Consider the following 16,428-nt stretch of genomic DNA (forward strand, 5'->3'; position numbering starts at 1 on the left):
GTGTGTGTGTGTGTGTGTGTGTGTGAGTGCGCGCACCAGAGGTTGGAGTCAGGAATCTTCTTCAATTTCTCTTTGTCTTACTTTTTGTGGCAGGGTCTCTTGTGGAGCCCAGAGATCATGGATGGATTCAGCTAGACTGGCTGGCCAGTGAACTCCAGAGATTTACCTGTCTCTGCTTCTTCGAGTGCTAGTGCTCAGCTCTTTACAGGAGTTGTGTGGATTTGAACTCAGGTCCCCAGGCTTGCACAGCAAGCACTTTACGGACAGAGCCATCTCCCCAGACTAGGGGACACCTTAATCAACCTGTCACAAATGCTGTCACAGAGGACATGAATGAAGAAATGACTGGGTGAGGCATGTAAGAACCCCAGGAGGGAGCTCTTGGGACCCCTGACCTTCCAGGTTTCTGGAACCTTCACTGCATATCTAATGACAGGGAGACCATGTTCTGAAAGGCAGCCAGGCCTGATTGCCTGTGTGTGTGTTCTTGGCCCCTGTGTGGCATGTCTTGCTCCAGAGTTTGAGGCAGGAATGTGACTCTTATGACCTACTTTTGGATACGGGTAGATTAGAGAATGTCTTTACGGCTAGCCCCAAGACCAGAAGGTGGAGAAGAATTCAAGAGTCTCCAGGAAGAGATTGGTTTCTGTGACTAGTCTGTGGGGCAGAGGTCATAAACCAGGACAAAAACAAGATGCGTCATAACATCACATCCCTTCCTTCCGAGTTATGTGACCTTGGCAAGTCATAGCACCATCTCCTACTTCCACCCCTGCCTCAGTTTCCTCCATGTACAGAAAAGACAGTCTCAACCACAGCACAAGACGGACAGGAAGCACATAACCACAGGAGGCCCCACCCCCACCCCAGTGGACATACTTGACACCATCCGATACCCACCTCATCTCATGGCAGAAGACCACTGTGAAGGAAGCAGGATGCTCCCGCAATGGCTGCTCATCCTCAGCCTGGCTTGGGAGGGGACCTCACTGACTGTTGGTGACGGAGTCACAGTGATTTCACCAGGTGGGTGGAATTCTAAACAACATACCCATCATAGGCTAGGAGAAGCTGAGGGAGGAATCCATCTTCAGCAGAAGGCAGGCAGTGTGGCCTGTTCCTGGCTCCGTCCCTTCTCAGTTGTGTTCTGCCAGGTCATACCCTCCTGAGCCCCCATGCCATCTCATCAAGTTGCAGTATCACAACAGGTGTCTCTGGCTATTGTGGACGCACTCTGTCCTTTGTCCAATATTCCAGGAGAACTGTAGACTCCTCTGTCCTTGGGGATGTCCCCCTCCCACGGGGCTGATTTCCTAAGGGTCTGTGACCTCGTCCCTTGCCCATAGGTGATTGGCCTATAGATAGACACTTGGCTAGAGCTAAGTTAATCTGAAGAAAATGGCCGGGCTAGAGGCTCGGGAGCCATCACTGGCCCCATGCTTTCTTCCTGGGACACTGATCTATAGAGAGAGGAGAAGGGCAATCAGTTGCTGAATGAATGGCTCAGCAGATAAAGGTGCTTGCCAATCACCACCAAACCTGATGATCTGAGCTCCAGGCCCAGGAGCCATGCAGAACAAAGGAAGCAAGTCTTACAAGTTGTCCTTTGACCTCCGTAGGGGCCACCCACCCACCCACATACAAAATAGATAAATAAATGTGAGTTAAAAGGCAGAGGGGGAGAGAGAACTTGAGAATCACCTAACAGTATTGGGGCCCTGGTGGCAGCAATGCTAGCTAGGTTCTTGGCGTTCTTGGCCGGTTGGCTTTGGGTTTCAAGAGCCATGCTTCCTCCCCAAGCATGGATGGGACTCAGGGAGCTGACGGGACCGTGCTTAGTCTCAGGCCTGGCCCACTGTAGCTCAGGCCACATGAATTCCTTTCCCTAAATGGACACCAGGCAGGGATAGGGCTTGGCAAGCTATCAGGAGGATCTGGAGCTTCACTCCTCATGAAGTGACAGACCCACTGACTGCTGGGATTAGAGTCAGGTGCCTCGGAACCCTGCGGCGTCCCTCAGGAGACCAGAGGGAAGTCCAGGCGCCATACTGGGAGCTGGAGAGGACTGAGCTGAGGGAATAAAGCTCCTGCTCTGTTGTGTTGTGGGAGAAGTGGTCAGCAAGTGCATCCTCTGTGCCACAGGGCTTATGCCAGATGATGGCTGCAGGCCCAGAAGGTGGCTGTCAGGACAGGCATTGCTGAGGAGGGAGGAGGAGGGACATGTAAGCTGGGTTTTCAGGGATGAACAAGAGTTTTCCAGGCAGGTAAAGAGATTGGGAAAGGATGTTGGACTATCATACCGTGTGTGTGTGTGTGTGTGTGTGTGTGTGTGTGTGTGTGTGTGTGTGTGTATGTGCGTGTGCATGTGTGTGGTATATATGTAGTGTATATGTATGGTGTGTGTATGCATGTGTATGTGTGTTTACATGTGTGTGGTATGTGCAGGCCAAAGGCTGACATTAGCCACCTTGCTCTATCACTCCTTCCTAATGCTAGCCAGTTAACCCCCTGGGATCCCTTTGTCTGCCTCCAGCCCTGGAGAGCTGGGATTACAGGCAGGCTATCACACTTGCCTGGCTTTTGTGTGAATGCTGGCATCAGAATTCTAGTCTTTATGTTTGCATGGAAGGTGCTTTGGAACTGAGGCGTCGTCCCTCCCTCCCCACTCAGCCCCTCTCTATCCATCTTAACCGCTACCATTAGTCCGGACCAGATGACTGAGGATTGAGGGACCCCCAGTTGGATCTTGTCTCACATGTTTACTGAGCTTATGACCTTCATTAACTGTCCACTCTCTGTTTAAATGCAAAAGAAACCTTTAAAATATTTATTTGTGTGTGTGTGTGTGTGTGTGTGTGTGTGTGTGTGTGTGTGTGTTGTATATGTCTCATGTGTGTGGGTGACCAAGGAAACCGGAAGAGGATGTTGGATCCTCTAGAGCTAGGGTTACAGGTGGTTGTGAGATGCCTGGTGAGGATGCGGGGCACAGGACTTGGGGTCCTGTGCAAGAGCATCGAGCACTTTGCCCTCAAATGCTAAACCATCTATCTAGCCCCCTGAACTGTTTATTTTAAAGATTTAAATGAGTAATCGATGTAAAAATATCCCAAACAGCTTGTTTGCAGACATCTGTGGGCAAAGCACTCAACAAATGTATATATAGCTCATTATGAAAATCTTTTACATGATCACGTCCAGTTCCGTCAAGTGATCATGGCTGTTACTGAGCTTCGACGCTCAGTTGGTCAAGTGTTTGCAGAACATACATGCAGCCGGGCTTGAGCCCCAGCACCACATTAATTGGGCAGAAGATCAGAAGTTCAGGTCATTCTTAGCTACATAGAGAGTTTGGGGCCAGCCTGGGCTACATGACACCCTGACCAAAAACAAAAGGTTCTGAGCACTGAGCAGTATGACCGCTATTATCTCCGCTGAAGATGGACAAACCTGACCTAAATTACACCAAGCCATGTGGATCAAACAGAGTCCATATTTGTTTAAAGACGTTAGGCCAGATCAGAGAGAATGGGATTAACCTCAGAACACACAGCAAGGGCAGGGCATGGAGTGGGAGGGGGTTCTTTACGGGTTCACTTTTAAGAGGCACCCCTCAGCGTGGCAGTACCCATCAGTAGTGCAGAGAATAGGGGTGGCTGGGAACTGAAGGGCACAGGGCACCTGCTGAGGCCTCTCGCCTCCATTCCCACCCTGCCCCAGGTCAGAAGAGGTGCAGGAAGCACTGGGTCGAATCCTCAGGGGTCCACGGGGCACAGCGGGCACAGATCAGCCGCATCCGATTTCCCTCTCTGGTCTCCTTCCCTTCCCCGCCCCCCGCGGTTTCCGCCAAAGGTCCTGGTAGAAATTTCCAGCTCTCCCGGGACGGGGTTTTTCCATCAGGGTGCGTCTTGGGCGGCAGCCGCCGAGGGGAGGACAGGGCCCGCGCGCCCCCTCGGAACTCCCCGCTCTCGCTGTCCCAAGGTCGCCCTGGGCTTTGAGTCCTGGGTACACGCTGACCGGGGCTCCGGGCTCGGGACGTCCGGCAAACAGGAAGTGAGACAAAGGCGACCGCTTATCGGGCCGCCCGGCATTCCTTTCAGGTGATGCCCGTGGGCTGCCAGGGCCCCACTGTGAGGACCTCGCTCTGCTGGTGACTTAGGGCTCCCTTAGGGGCTCCCTTCTCCGGACCTCCAGACAGCTCATTGCACATTACTGGCATCTGCACTTAAAGGGACCCACAGCTAGCCTTCAGAGGGAAGCGGGATGTGTGTGTGTGTGTGTGTGTGTGTGTGTGTGTGTGTGTGTGTGTAAGAACAAACCAGAAGGCCAATAGGGTGTGGTGGTGCTTGCCGCTGAGTTCTGTGTTTGGGAGGTGGGGGCAGGAGGATCAGTTGAAGGTCATCATCAGCTACATAGAGAGTTCAAGGACTGCCTGGGGTACTGGCTACATGAGACCCTATTCATGGAAGAACAAGGAACCAGCTCCTGGTGGACTCTGGGAGCGTCTAGTGCAAATACACACACAAGGCAAATACTAGGTGAAAGGGCAGGCAGAGGAGAGCTGTCTAACCCATGCTGGGTGTGTGTGAGTGTGTGTGAGTGTGAGTGTGTGTGTGTGTGTGTGTCCCTTGTACAGCATCTTACATATCAGTCACCCTTTACAGGTACCACGTGAATAAAGAACCCAGAACCTGGCTTTGAAATAAGAGTGGGACAGAGGTGAGTGGCAGGGGAAGGTGTCTGGACTGAGGACCAGACAGTCCTTGTAGTCCGGGTGGATGTGTGTTCATCATTTGAGGAGCAGAGAGGCCCTGGGGCCGTCCCATTCGGACAGGCTTCTGTAGTCCAGGTTGCTCTGAGGCCTTCTGCATCCACCAAGTGCTGTGACTGCAGGTGTATCACCCAGGCCCAGGGTAGGAGGCTGTTTAGACAGGTCTCTGGGGCCTTGAGATCAGGCTGAGGCCTGGGATGGGAGACCAGCCCTGACTAAATATGACCCTTACCGAAAGGGGAGAGAGGATAAGAAAGACAAGGGAAGAGGTGGAAGGGGAGGGGAGGGGAGGAGAGGGGAGGGAAGGAGAGGGGAGAGGAGGGGAGGGGAAGGCAGGGGAGGGGAGGGGATCACTGGCTGTTAGGCACTGGGAGTGGGCTGCCACGCAGGCCCAGCTTGTCTTGTCTCAAGAGTAGGGAAAGAAGAGGGTCCTGCTTCTCTGCCTGCTGGATGGCTTCTGTTTATTGGAGGACTGCCCCCCACTTTTGTTTTTCGAGGCAGGGTTTCTCTATGTAGCTTTGTGCCTTTCCTGGATCTTGCTCTGTAGACCAGGCTGACCTCAAACTCACAGAGATCCGCCTGCCTCTGCCTCCCGAGTGCTGGGATTAAAGGCGTGTGCCACCACTGCCCGGCGTGTCCCCCCCTTTCTATGAAGTGCTGACTCAGCATCTGGAAGGCCCTTCCCATGCCAGGGCAGACGGTCTCTGGAAGTCAAAGGCCATGCTGTCCAGGCTCCTCCTCCAAGTGGCTCGGCACTGAGAATTATAACTAGAAGGACACCGAGATTTCTTGTTCACCCAGCCCTGCCCGCCACCCAGTAATGGGCGCTCCTCCGCCCCTCATCCCTCCCCTTCCTCTTTCTGTCAGGGTTTCATGTCCTCCAAGGCTGCCCTCAGATTTGCTACCTAACCCAATGATAACCTAGAACTCGGGTCCTCACGCCTCCACCTCCCAAGTGCTGGGGTCACAAGCCTGTGCCCTCGTCCCCAGCTTTAGGGCCGTCCTTTCTGTCATCAGCTGTGGGGCACCCCGGCTCTGACTTGGCTTTCTCACCTTGAAGAGTCCGAGACACTGTAAATATCAATATTTTGGCTTTATTTTAAAACAGTGAAAAGAAAAATAAATATATTTAAAGACTAAGAAAACGGTACTGGGGGTTTTGGAAAGGTACAGCCAGAATGGAGGCCAGGGAGATGGGCAGAAACAACCAAAAAGAAAAGGGTAAGAAAATGGGAATGAGGTTGGGTAGTAGGAAGATTGGGGTGTCTTAGCTCCTGTGGTCTTGGGCTGACGGACCAGGGGCCTGGGATCTACACTCCCTGAAGTTTCCCAACCAGGCCTTATCCAGTTCCAGCTGTGATGTCTGGGACCTCCACCAGCCTCGCTCACGCATCTTTGGCTCCCAGGTGGGGTGTTGCCTTAGCGGATCTGTGTGTGTGTGTGGATTAGCACCTGTTCCCCTGACTGCACCCAAGGCTTCATCGGGGGGTGGCCCCTAAGGCCTCTTCCACGGCTGTGGATCCTGCCCAGGGGCTGCGACTCATCAATGCCTCATGTCCTCCATTCCCACACGGCCCCAGACGCCTAGCACGAAGCTCTCAATGTCACACTCGTTGGTGCCACGCACGATTCGGAAGTGGCCCCTCTCACCCCACCAGGGGCCCCATGAGTTGGCAGCAGTCTGGAAGTGAAAAGGGAAGAGACATGAGGCAAGGGATGGGGGAGGGACCGAGAGGGCGAGGAGACATGGGGCTCAGCCTTGCACCAGGGACTCACCCAGTACTTTATTGTCCTTCCGTCTGGCAGCTTCTCTTCTCCCCACCTAGTGGCAAAGCAAGAGGGAGGAGGTGCTGATCACACAGGTCTCAGCACCCACCCTCCAGGAACATAGGCATCCCTCGCCCACCCGTCACTTCTGAAATCTGAGTGCAGCCGGGGACCTGATGAGTGTCTGCCTCTCTTTGAACAGCCTCAGTCACTCAGTGAGTTGGCCAGAGTTGGGACAAGTACTGAATAACCCTTGAAGGTTTTCCTGGTTTTGTTTGGTTGGTTTTTTTGAGACAAGGTCTCACGTAGCCCAGACTGGACTTGGAGTTGCTCCCTCAAGACTAACTCCTGGCCCCTCTTCTGGCACCATCCCCCCAGTGCTGAGATTGCAGGGGTGTTCCCTTCTCGTCTCTGTCTCAAGGGGACCTGGTTAGTTGTTCCCAGACACTCTTCAGAGCTCCCCGCTGTCCATGCACCCCTGGAACCAGCCTCTCCTCTCCATGTCTGTTCTCTCTTTGGCAATGGGACGAGGGGAGAAGCAGCCTCAGCTCCACGGAGAACATGAGGATTTCCAAAGAATCCCCAGCGTGAACCACCCACGGCTCCTAGTCCTGTGTGCCCACAGGAACCTCACCCCGTGATCTTGACCGAGTGAGTTCCATGTCTGCGGTACTTCTGTGGCCTCCCCTGGCTTACAGGTGTGTGGCTGTAGACGCCACTCTGGTACAAGAAGAAATCCTCGTGTACTTCCATGAGTGCTGTGGACAGAGAAAGATGGCGCCCAGCCCATTAGTACAGGCTCTGATGTTGAGCATCTGGACACCAGGGCCTCATGTTAGAGACTGATTTCTCCAGGGGCTTCCTGCAAGGAATGGGGAATGGACCCTGCACTCCTGTTCCAACTGCCCCGGGTGCCTAAAGCTCTGGCAATCCTTTGGGTCCTGTGCCCAACCTCCAGCAGGAAGTTTTTGGAACCAGGGAGAGGCGAGGGGTATTTACCTTGAACGGGGCCATTCTCCATTAGCTCCTTCATAATCTCCTTCTCCTGCGGAGGAAGATCCATCGAGGTAAGGTTTAGCCGACCGCACCCCCAACCCTTGCATCTGCCCTCTCCCCATGTTCGTTTCAGACTTACATCAGAGCCCAGGCGGTAGGCAGGTGTGACCTGGTAGATGTCATTGGAATCAACCTGACTATTGGGGCAGCGGGAAGTGGCCTGGCGCTTGCCCCGCCCCATGGCGCGACTGTGCATCATACATCGCGGCGAGGTACTGGCTTCGTTCTGCTCACGGCCCGAGAATGGGTAGCAGTTGTCAGACACCACCCTGAAGAAGGGAGCAAAGGTCAAGATGCTGTGACACCAGGAAGCCTGGGCTCTGCAGGGCGCCCCGTCTTCTTCCAGCCCCGTAACCCCTGTCACGTACCCTCGGCGCCTCAGGAACCACCAAGCACCGTCGAGCCGCCCGCCTCGGCAGCCCTGCTGGTGGTGGGTATCACAGGACAGCAAGTTCTGTGGTGACAGGATGGGTGTCATGTGTCCCAGAGAATGGATGGAGACCCGGTCCGATGCCACAGCTGGTGGGAAAGTCAACAAGGGCTGTCAGAGGCCAGGCCGCGGCCCTCCTCCCTGGCGCCAGCTCTGCCCCTGGACACACCTGCTGTGGAGAAAGCCCAGGAGCCTGCGCAGTTACCCTGGTCCAGTGGCTCATGGATCAGGTTGGGCCACTTCTCGGAAGCCTCAAAGGCAGTGGGTAGTACTTCCCCTTGGCCCAGCACCGTCTGTAAAACAAGAGTGATGCCACTTGCTTCCTAGCCTGGCCCTGCTGTCCCTGGAGCCCAGGCTTTGGAGGGCTGACGAAAGTCCAGAGCCTCCAGCAGTTGGTTCTGGAGCTGTCCTGGGGTGCGGGGAGGGTGCTCGTTACAACCGACTTTGGACTTGAGTGGGGTCCCTCAAAGATCACACGGGGGTTATGAGGCCTACTCAACAAATGAAGCCAGCCGCTGCGACGCCCAGGCCAGGGCGGCCAGCTTCCCACTCTCATCTCCTGCCACCTTTCTTGGTACCTTCTGATCAGCCACACCCTCCTTCCTGCCATGGCAGTGGCCTCCAAGCCCCAAAGGACTGGGGCTGGAAGAGAAGTAAAGTCCCGTGACCAGGCAGGCGGCCAAGACAAACAGCAGAAAATAGCAAGCAGCCCCAGGGAGAGAGGCAGGGCCAGGGGCTGGTCACCCTGGCCTTGAGCAGAAGTCCCCTGGCCTCTCCCGTCTGCTTTGATGGACAGCACAAGCCCCACCCAAGCCTGCTGCATGGAGTCTTCACCTGCCCCCACTCCCCCTCTGACTGGTGGGGTCTGGTGAGAAAACAGAACCCTCCTCCTCCTCCCTGGGGGCTTCACTGAGTCGGCATTTTTTTCCGAGAATTGTTGCTTTTCTGGCCAGAGCTGGAAGAGTGTCCGTCCCTCTTTTCCTAAAAATACCAAGGTGACCCCCTGACCCCTTGGGTCTTGACCCAGCTGTACTGGGACCAACAGCATTTTTCCCAGGCTAAGGAGGCAGGAGAGGCTGCTGCCAGAACCAGAGAAGGCACTGATAGGCCCAGGGACACACAGCCTCGTCCTAGGGGATAGGCCCTCAGCAGAACAAGATAAGGTACATCATTCCTGCTGTGCTAAGCCATTGCGGGAGAGGTGGTGGGATGTGGGCAAGGGAAGACTTACATAAATCTCATTCATATTCATGACAGAGGAAGATGGGCGGATTGTGCCCAGGCGGTAGCGAATGCCCTCATCCAGGGTCATGCCCCAGAAGGCACTGTGGTTGCCAGCCTGCCACCTGGAGGAGGGAAGGTGAAGAGAAATCACAGACCTGGCAAGGCCAGAAGATGGCTCCAAGGGACAGAGAAGTAAAATCTAGTGTGTGCTTGCCTAGCACAATGACCACGTCTGATGATCATATATGTGAACATGCATGTGCACTCCTATGCCCACCAATGCCATGCCGGAGCCTCTTACCCATAGTTGCCCCGATTGATGGCATTTATCATGTCCGGGTCCACTAGACATGGTTCCTGGTCACACTCCCACTGCCCTTTCTCCTGGCAGGTGCTGGTAAGAAAAAAAAAAAAAAAAGGAAAGAAAGAAAGCATGAATGTTGGGAGTCCCTGGGGAACTTCTGAGGTCCACATGGGGCCTGGGATTCTGTACCAGCAACTATAGTCCAGCGCCTGAATGATGCCAAGCAGCCAGGTGGCTTTGTAACTCAAGTTCACAATTCTTTTGTTTGTTTGGTTTGGTTTGGTTTGGTTTTAGAGACAGGGTTTCTCTGTGTTGTTCTGGCCATCCTGGAACTCGCTCTGTAGCCCAGGCTGGCCTGGAACTCACAGAGATCCGTCTGCCTCTGCCTCCCGAGTGCTGGGATTAAAGACGCGCACCACCACTGCCCAGCAAGGTCACAATTCTTAAGTTCATCCCCGATACCCAGAATCTCAATGCTCCTCAACATCACCACCCTGAGGATGTAGCAACAGGTTCTACTTCATGTGGGTCAAAGTGAGTTCCAGCTCCTGTTACTTCCTGCATCTTAGAATCAGAACCTGGAGTCACCTTTGACCCCTCACCTGCTGATCCAGCCACACCTTAACACAAACTCAGGATCCAGACTGTGCCTCATTCTCTTCATAGCCACCTCCATCCAACCACCTTTCACCTGACTATGCTGCTGTCCCCTTGACCTGGCCTCTGGCCTCCGCCCTCCACCACCCCACATCCTCCAAGTACATTTTTAAATTGGTGGCCACAGCCATCCTGCTAAGCCTAAGTCATGCCATTCCTCTGCTCCAACCCTCCTTTGGCTTCACACCATAGAATAAGAGCCAAAGTCCTTCACGGCGACAAGCCTCGTGTGACTTGTTCTCCTGTCCCGCCTGACCCCTGCTCCTCCCGGGCCTGGATTCCAGCCATAGCGGCTGTTCACACCTGCCCAACTCCTGCCCAGGGCCTTTGAGCTGCTCTTCCAACCATCTTCCACGGCTCCCTCTCATTTTCTGCAATTCCTCGTTCAAATGTCACCTCCCAGAGACGCTTTCTCAGGCCATCCTGTCTTAAAACTCAGTGCCCTCCACACTCTCTGCCCACTTCCCTGACTTACAGGGGCCCTTAGCCACCAGTATCTGGGGTCCTGCCGGTGTCTATACTGCTTTCATTTTTCCTTTTCTTCTGACAGCGTCGATCATGTAGCTGAAGTTGGCCGTGAACTCACTAAGTAGCCCACGAACGAATGGTCTTGACCTTCTGTACCACCACGCCCACTTTTATGTGGTTTCTCACCTGCGAGGCCGGCACTGTGCCAACTGAGCCCCATCCCCTGCCCACTTATCCCCATTTCCTCATAAACTCTTAGGACACTTGCAGGGGTTAGGGGAGAAAAAGTAGTGCATGAGAGCATCCAGTAAATATTTGTTCTTAGGTCCTTCGGACTAAACCCGGGGCCTTATGGATGTTAAGCAAATGCTCTTCCCTGGGCCACATCCTCGGACCCCTTTTGTTGAGAAAGGGTGTCACTAAATTGTTCAGGCTGGCCTTGAAATCACTCTGGAGTTCTGCGACCTTTGTACTTGGCATCCTCCAGCCTCAGCATCCAGCATAGCTAGGATTATCGGCCTGCATTCTATTAAATTTCTGTTGACTTAAATGGATGGCCTAGGCCACACAGCCAAGTGGTTAAGAATGACTTCAGAGTTCAGCTCCCAAGTTCTGATCCTGCTAGGCTGTTTTGTGGCCCTGGGGAGGTTATTTTAAAACCCCACCCCCTCTATCTGTGTTCTTATCTGTAAAGTGAGGACAATATGTAGTGCCACTTTCCAGGGATTTAATGGCAGGCCTCTAAAGGGCTTGGCCCATTGTGGACGCTTTTGGCTATTGTTCATGCTTTAGGAACCCTGCCCCCCACTTCTCCTGCTCATATCCAGCTGGCCACCCCTCTGGATATATGATGATTTCAGATTAAAGCCTCCCACTGTCCTCGTCTGAGAACATGGCACCCAGCTGTCGGATGCCAGGGTCTGTGGGGAACCTTCCATGTTCCCCATCAGTGCATGCCAAAGACACACGTCATGAACCCATCTTCCTGCCCTTCCTCCTCTGCTGACACCCCCACTCTAGGCCAACTCACTCAGCCATCCCTTCCCCAGAAGCTCTGAGGCCAGACAGACCCATGAACAATGCCAGTTAGTCTTGAAGGAACTTCCGTTAGACGTACAGAAGTTGGGACACGGCTGAGCCTTCTCCAGTCTCTGATGCTTGAGGGTCTCACCAAGAAGACCTTATTTCCCCTAAGTGGTGTCGCCCCACCCCATGCATAGGTCCCTTGTTTGTCTTCTATTCACTCCATCATAAAGCTCTGAGCAGCCTTCCTTCTGTCCTTGTCCCCTCCTCACTCTAAACCGGGGATCCCCCCCATCTCCCCCCCATCTCCCCTCCCTATATAACACCCATAGCAACTTGTCATAACATCTGTGTGGCTTTTGCTTTTCCGCGTCCTTCACTGTGAACTACAAGCTCCCATGGGTCAAGGCCTGTGCCTGCCTCCTTCCAGCTGTACCTCCGGGGCCCAACACAGTGCCTGCGACACAGTAGGTCTTCAGTAATTAGGCATCAGCTGGAGGCTTGAATTCTAGGCATTCTACAATGCTTTTACAAGCTCATAACTCTGCTATTACAAGATTTCTAAACAGCCTCCTTCCAGGCAACCCAGGGCACCCGCCTACAGTGCCACCTTATAAGGAGCCTCAAGGGGAGCCAAGCCCCAATATGGCTGGCTCTCTAGCCCCAGAACCAGCGGGCGGTGCTCAAGAGATCTGGGGGGCCCGTGGGGGTAGGGAGGCCCCTCTTCCACCTTCCTCAACAGCCCTTGGGTCCTGCAGAAACATCCCTGGTGGTGATGTCCGGGTTGGAAGGCACATAGACAGTCTTCCACTCTCAAGTGGAATACGCAGGGCATTCAGCCACCAGGACCTGTCCTGAAGGGGTCAGCCAAAGCCTTCCTGCCCCCATCTCTTGAGCCCCAGGGCCGTTCAGCAGGTCTAGACAAGACTGGTAGCAGCAGGTCCCGGCATTCCAGAGGGGCCTGGGACAGCAGTGGAAATGTTAACCCCCTGGCAACCACCCTATCAGAGCAACAGAATTCTGCAGACACGCCCCGCCCTTCTGAGCACACACACACACCCTTCCCTCACCCAGACACACGCCAGCACCCACGCGTACACGTACACATGGTCCCCATTCCCACAGTGACCCTGGCACCCCTCACCCAGTGAGGCAAAGGCAACAGCTATGTGCAATGCATTCCGCAAAGTTTCCTTCTCTCTGGGGCCTCCCAGTCCAGGCAGAGGGAGGGGTGGGGCAGGCTGGGGCAGCAGAGACCCTCCTGTTTCCAGTAAGACCTCCACATTCCCCACCTGCTCTCCTTCCCAGCTCAGACTGAGGATGAGCTATCCATGTCCCCTTCCTCCTGCTGCCAGGAACAGGGGTTTGAGGGGGGGGAGAGGGCACATTCCAGGGAAGGCCCTGCTGCAGGCCCCTGGCTGGTGGCCAGCCCAGTCATCCCTGACCCTCAGCCCGCCCAGGACAACGGATGCTGCATCAGAGGTTTCCTTCCTGGCGTCCCCTTCTTGGACGCTCCCTTGACAGCGGGACAAGCTGGGAGGGAGGCAGCCCAAACCAGGAGGGGGTGGAGAAAAACTCCTGGCTTAGGTGTGGCACCCAGCCAGACCACCACGGCTGACCATTCCTCACCTTGGGACTAGAATCCTATTATATGAGATGGTGTGGTCAGTTTGAAAGTTTCCACATTACAGATGAGGACACTGAGGCCCATAGCACAAAAAAAAAGGACATTCTCAGGAAATGGGCGGCAGACAGGGTTTGGCACCAAGTCTGTTGGGCACGTGGCACTCCAAGTAAGCCCATCCCGGTCTCCCGAACTCACCATCGATTGCAGTTTTCCCAGTAGGTTCCGAAGACTGGGTAGATGCGGCCTCCATGCATGCACCCTACGGGAGGAAGGGGAGGGAAATAGAGCTGAGATAACCAGGACCTTGAGGCCAGGCAGCCCAACACCTTCCCAGCTCATCCTAATCACACGCCAGTCCCAACTCTCACTGAATCTAAGGACAAAGTGGATCTTAGGACCTCTGCAGGTCCCCATGCCAACTGCCACTTGGGAGCTGTTCAGGAACTCCGGCTTGGGTCCATGTTGTTTCACCTGGATGCCAGCCATGACATTCCTGGTACCCTTTGTCACTCAAATGAGTTGAGACTTGCACGTGGGGCATGGAAGGAGTTTGAGGAAAGAAACTGAAACCCAGGGTAGGCAAGCGACTCCCTCAAGATAGCACAGCGTTTTTGAGATAGCCACCCAGACACGGGTTCTCCTTAGCCCAAAGCCCAGCAGGCTGTGGGAAGGACTTCCCCTTGATTCTCCTACTGAAGCAGGGTGGGGCAGGGAAAGATCATGTTCAGGGAAAGGGCACGTGCAGGTGAAGGGAGGAGCAGATTTAGCCACCCAATAGCACGGCCAATCTTAGAGGTACAGAATCCTAAGCGAAGCGAAAGGTAAAAATCGCCTGGCTAAGACAACCTGGCCAGCTCCTGAGTGCGCTATCGGCCCCAGGGTGAGTCAGCAGGCGTGACACCACCTTCCCTATAGCGACTGGGAGATAGGGCTGAAGCCAGCCTGCCCTGCCCTTTCGGCCACCTTAGTCCCCACAGGATCTTTTTTCAGTGTTGCTTGAGAGAGTCAAGTAAGACCACAGGAGGGACTTCCAAAGGGGCAGGGAATAGGGGGAGGAGGATTTCTTTCCCAGACTTTTCAAAGCCTGGAAATGTCCATCATCATTTCCTTGTTCCTGAGCTTGCTGAGACTGCTATTGACAAGGTGGCCACCCTCCTGGCTACCCTGGAGCCCACCTCGGATGGGAGGGAAGGGGGGTGGCACCCCGAGGCAGAAGTCCCAGAAGTCAGGGCAGCAGTCTGAGACGGTGCGGTTGCAGAAGAGGTCGCAGTAACAGGTGGCTCCCAGGTAAGGCAAGGCGCAGTCGTCAGCTCGGCCACGACAGCACATGTCCCGCTCTTGGCAGTACCGGCCACCAGCGTCCCGGATGCCCCGCAGGTGCAGCCCTGGCGCCAACTCCCTGCGCCAGCGACTCCGCCTGGCTTCCAGGGCAGCCTGGCCAGCCAGCAGAAGCAACAGCAGCCCCAGCCGACATCCCCACATGGTGCCTCCTGGCCCGGAGAGGACAGAGGTCAGGGGTCAGAGGCGTTGGGTTCTGGAGACTCCCTTACACACATCAAGGGGTGGGGCTCCCTACACGTGTCCTGGAACCTTCCCAGGACACTCAGCGAAGCGAACCGTGGGACCCTGATTCCTGACTCCCCTGTCCGCCTTGTCCCCATGAGTACTAGGCGTCAGTCTGCTCCTGGGGACAAGGGGACAAGCAAGAAGTGAACCCCCTCCCTGACCTGTCCAGGGACTGTCAAGGACAAGGAAACGGGAACTGTGACATTCCCAACACACATTCTTCTCTCCTGCCCTTGGTTCCTCTACCCCTCTGACTTAGTTGACTTCCATTCTTGGCTCCATGTCTTCCCGGTCCCCCTTCAGCCACCTCCTGATGTGTCCTGTCCTATCTCCTGTCCTCCGTGTCCCTCTGACCCTCTCTTTTGTGCCTCTCTACCCTGAGTCCTGCTCCCTCCCTCGGTGTGCCCCCCTCCTCCGGGCTCCTTCTCTCGGCGCCCTCTGCCCTCTGAACGGGGAGAGTCCCTACCTGGCGAGGGGTGTGGGCTGGACCCAGGCTGCCCTGCGCGCCTCCGCCTCCAAGCTCGAGACTGCCAGACCCAGGCGAGTGAGGAGCGCAGGGCGGGACGCTTTTTGTACCGCCCTGCCGGCCGCACCCGCCCCAGCCAGGGACTGCGGGAGGGCGGGGCCGCTCGCTGGTACCTGGAGTAGCCCTCAGCTCCGGACTAGGGAGCAGCTTAAGGACAATGAGCACATGATTGCCTTCCTTTGGGTGGGTGCCGGGTCTCTTGTCAGTGGAAACCTCTCCTTAAGGAGCAGAACTGCAGCTCGGGGGAGAAAGGATTGTGGACTGACACTAGGAAGGACTTACCAACCGATTTTACAAGGAGGCAGAAAAGGTGTGCTGAAAGGGAGCTAAGCGGCCACTGAGGTCAGAGTTTAGGACATGATAGGAACTGGGAGCTAGGGGCAAAAATCTCCGAGCCACCCCCGAGGCCCTTCAGGAAGAAAAATAGCCATATACATCCTTGTCCCAGTGACCCTGGGCTGGGGGCCACTCCAAGCCACAGCAGCTCCCAGGAATGACAGGAATTCCCAGTGGATGATTCAGGAAGCTGCCTAGGTTCAGGGCACTCGGGGCAGCTCCGCCCCAGGAGGTGGGTGCGGTGGGGAGGCTGAGTACACCCGACCGTCCCTTGTGGGGTCTGCCCTCCCCAGTGTGGTGGGCACCTTGCCCAGCACCGCCTCCTCCGCCAGACCCGAGGGCATCCTTCTTGGCACAAGGCGCCGGGGAGGGCCTCACATCAAGGGCCCTGGCAGCTGGGGCCCCCTACAGAGCCCCCTTCCGTTTCTGGCCTAACCTTTGCCTTGCCCTCACACAATGGGGCTTCTGTCCCTGGAGGCCTTCCGGCTGTCACTTTGTGCCTCCCCGTTGTGCAAGCTCCTTCTTCCGACAGGTTGGGCTCAGGGCCAGAGGACTCTCTGGGTGGAGGAAGGACACCACACCTGGACAGTTGTTCCACTGCTCAGGAGCAAGCAGGAGTGTCAGGATTCCCTTAGTTCTCCGGGACAACTCCGTCCCCTCCCCTCAGCTGACACCT

At 55.3% G+C, this 16,428-nt stretch overlaps 1 protein-coding gene across 1 annotated transcript; it reads right to left on the reverse strand.

The window, feature by feature from the left end:
- Window positions 1-5,846: 5,846 nt before the first annotated feature.
- Tinagl1 (tubulointerstitial nephritis antigen like 1) lies at window positions 5,847-15,504 on the reverse strand. Its single transcript, XM_006975549.4, has 12 exons — window positions 15,357-15,504; window positions 14,500-14,814; window positions 13,520-13,583; window positions 9,547-9,639; window positions 9,253-9,367; window positions 8,191-8,314; window positions 7,960-8,110; window positions 7,671-7,860; window positions 7,535-7,580; window positions 7,170-7,293; window positions 6,545-6,590; window positions 5,847-6,449 (listed from the first exon to the last, which is right to left on the reverse strand). The coding sequence occupies exons 2-12, from the start codon at window positions 14,804-14,806 to the stop codon at window positions 6,312-6,314; spliced, it is 1,398 nt and encodes a 465-aa protein (XP_006975611.2). The 5' UTR covers window positions 14,807-14,814; window positions 15,357-15,504; the 3' UTR covers window positions 5,847-6,311.
- Between the last annotated feature and the right edge of the window lie 924 nt (window positions 15,505-16,428).

The sequence above is a fragment of the Peromyscus maniculatus genome, chromosome 2 (assembly GCF_049852395.1).
Source record: "Peromyscus maniculatus bairdii isolate BWxNUB_F1_BW_parent chromosome 2, HU_Pman_BW_mat_3.1, whole genome shotgun sequence".
Classification (NCBI taxonomy): Eukaryota; Metazoa; Chordata; class Mammalia; order Rodentia; family Cricetidae; genus Peromyscus; species Peromyscus maniculatus.

Bases quoted from the DNA above. Each gene is read 5' to 3' on its own strand.
- Tinagl1 (XM_006975549.4), bottom strand. From the start codon at position 14,806: ATGTGGGGATGTCGGCTGGGGCTGCTGTTGCTTCTGCTGGCTGGCCAG. The intron at 8,111-8,190 runs GTGTGTCCAGGG...CTTTCCCACCAG, and splicing joins CTGGGCTTTCTCCACAGCAG to CTGTGGCATCGGACCGGGTC. The intron at 6,450-6,544 runs GTGAGTCCCTGG...TTTCACTTCCAG, and splicing joins GAAGGACAATAAAGTACTGG to ACTGCTGCCAACTCATGGGG.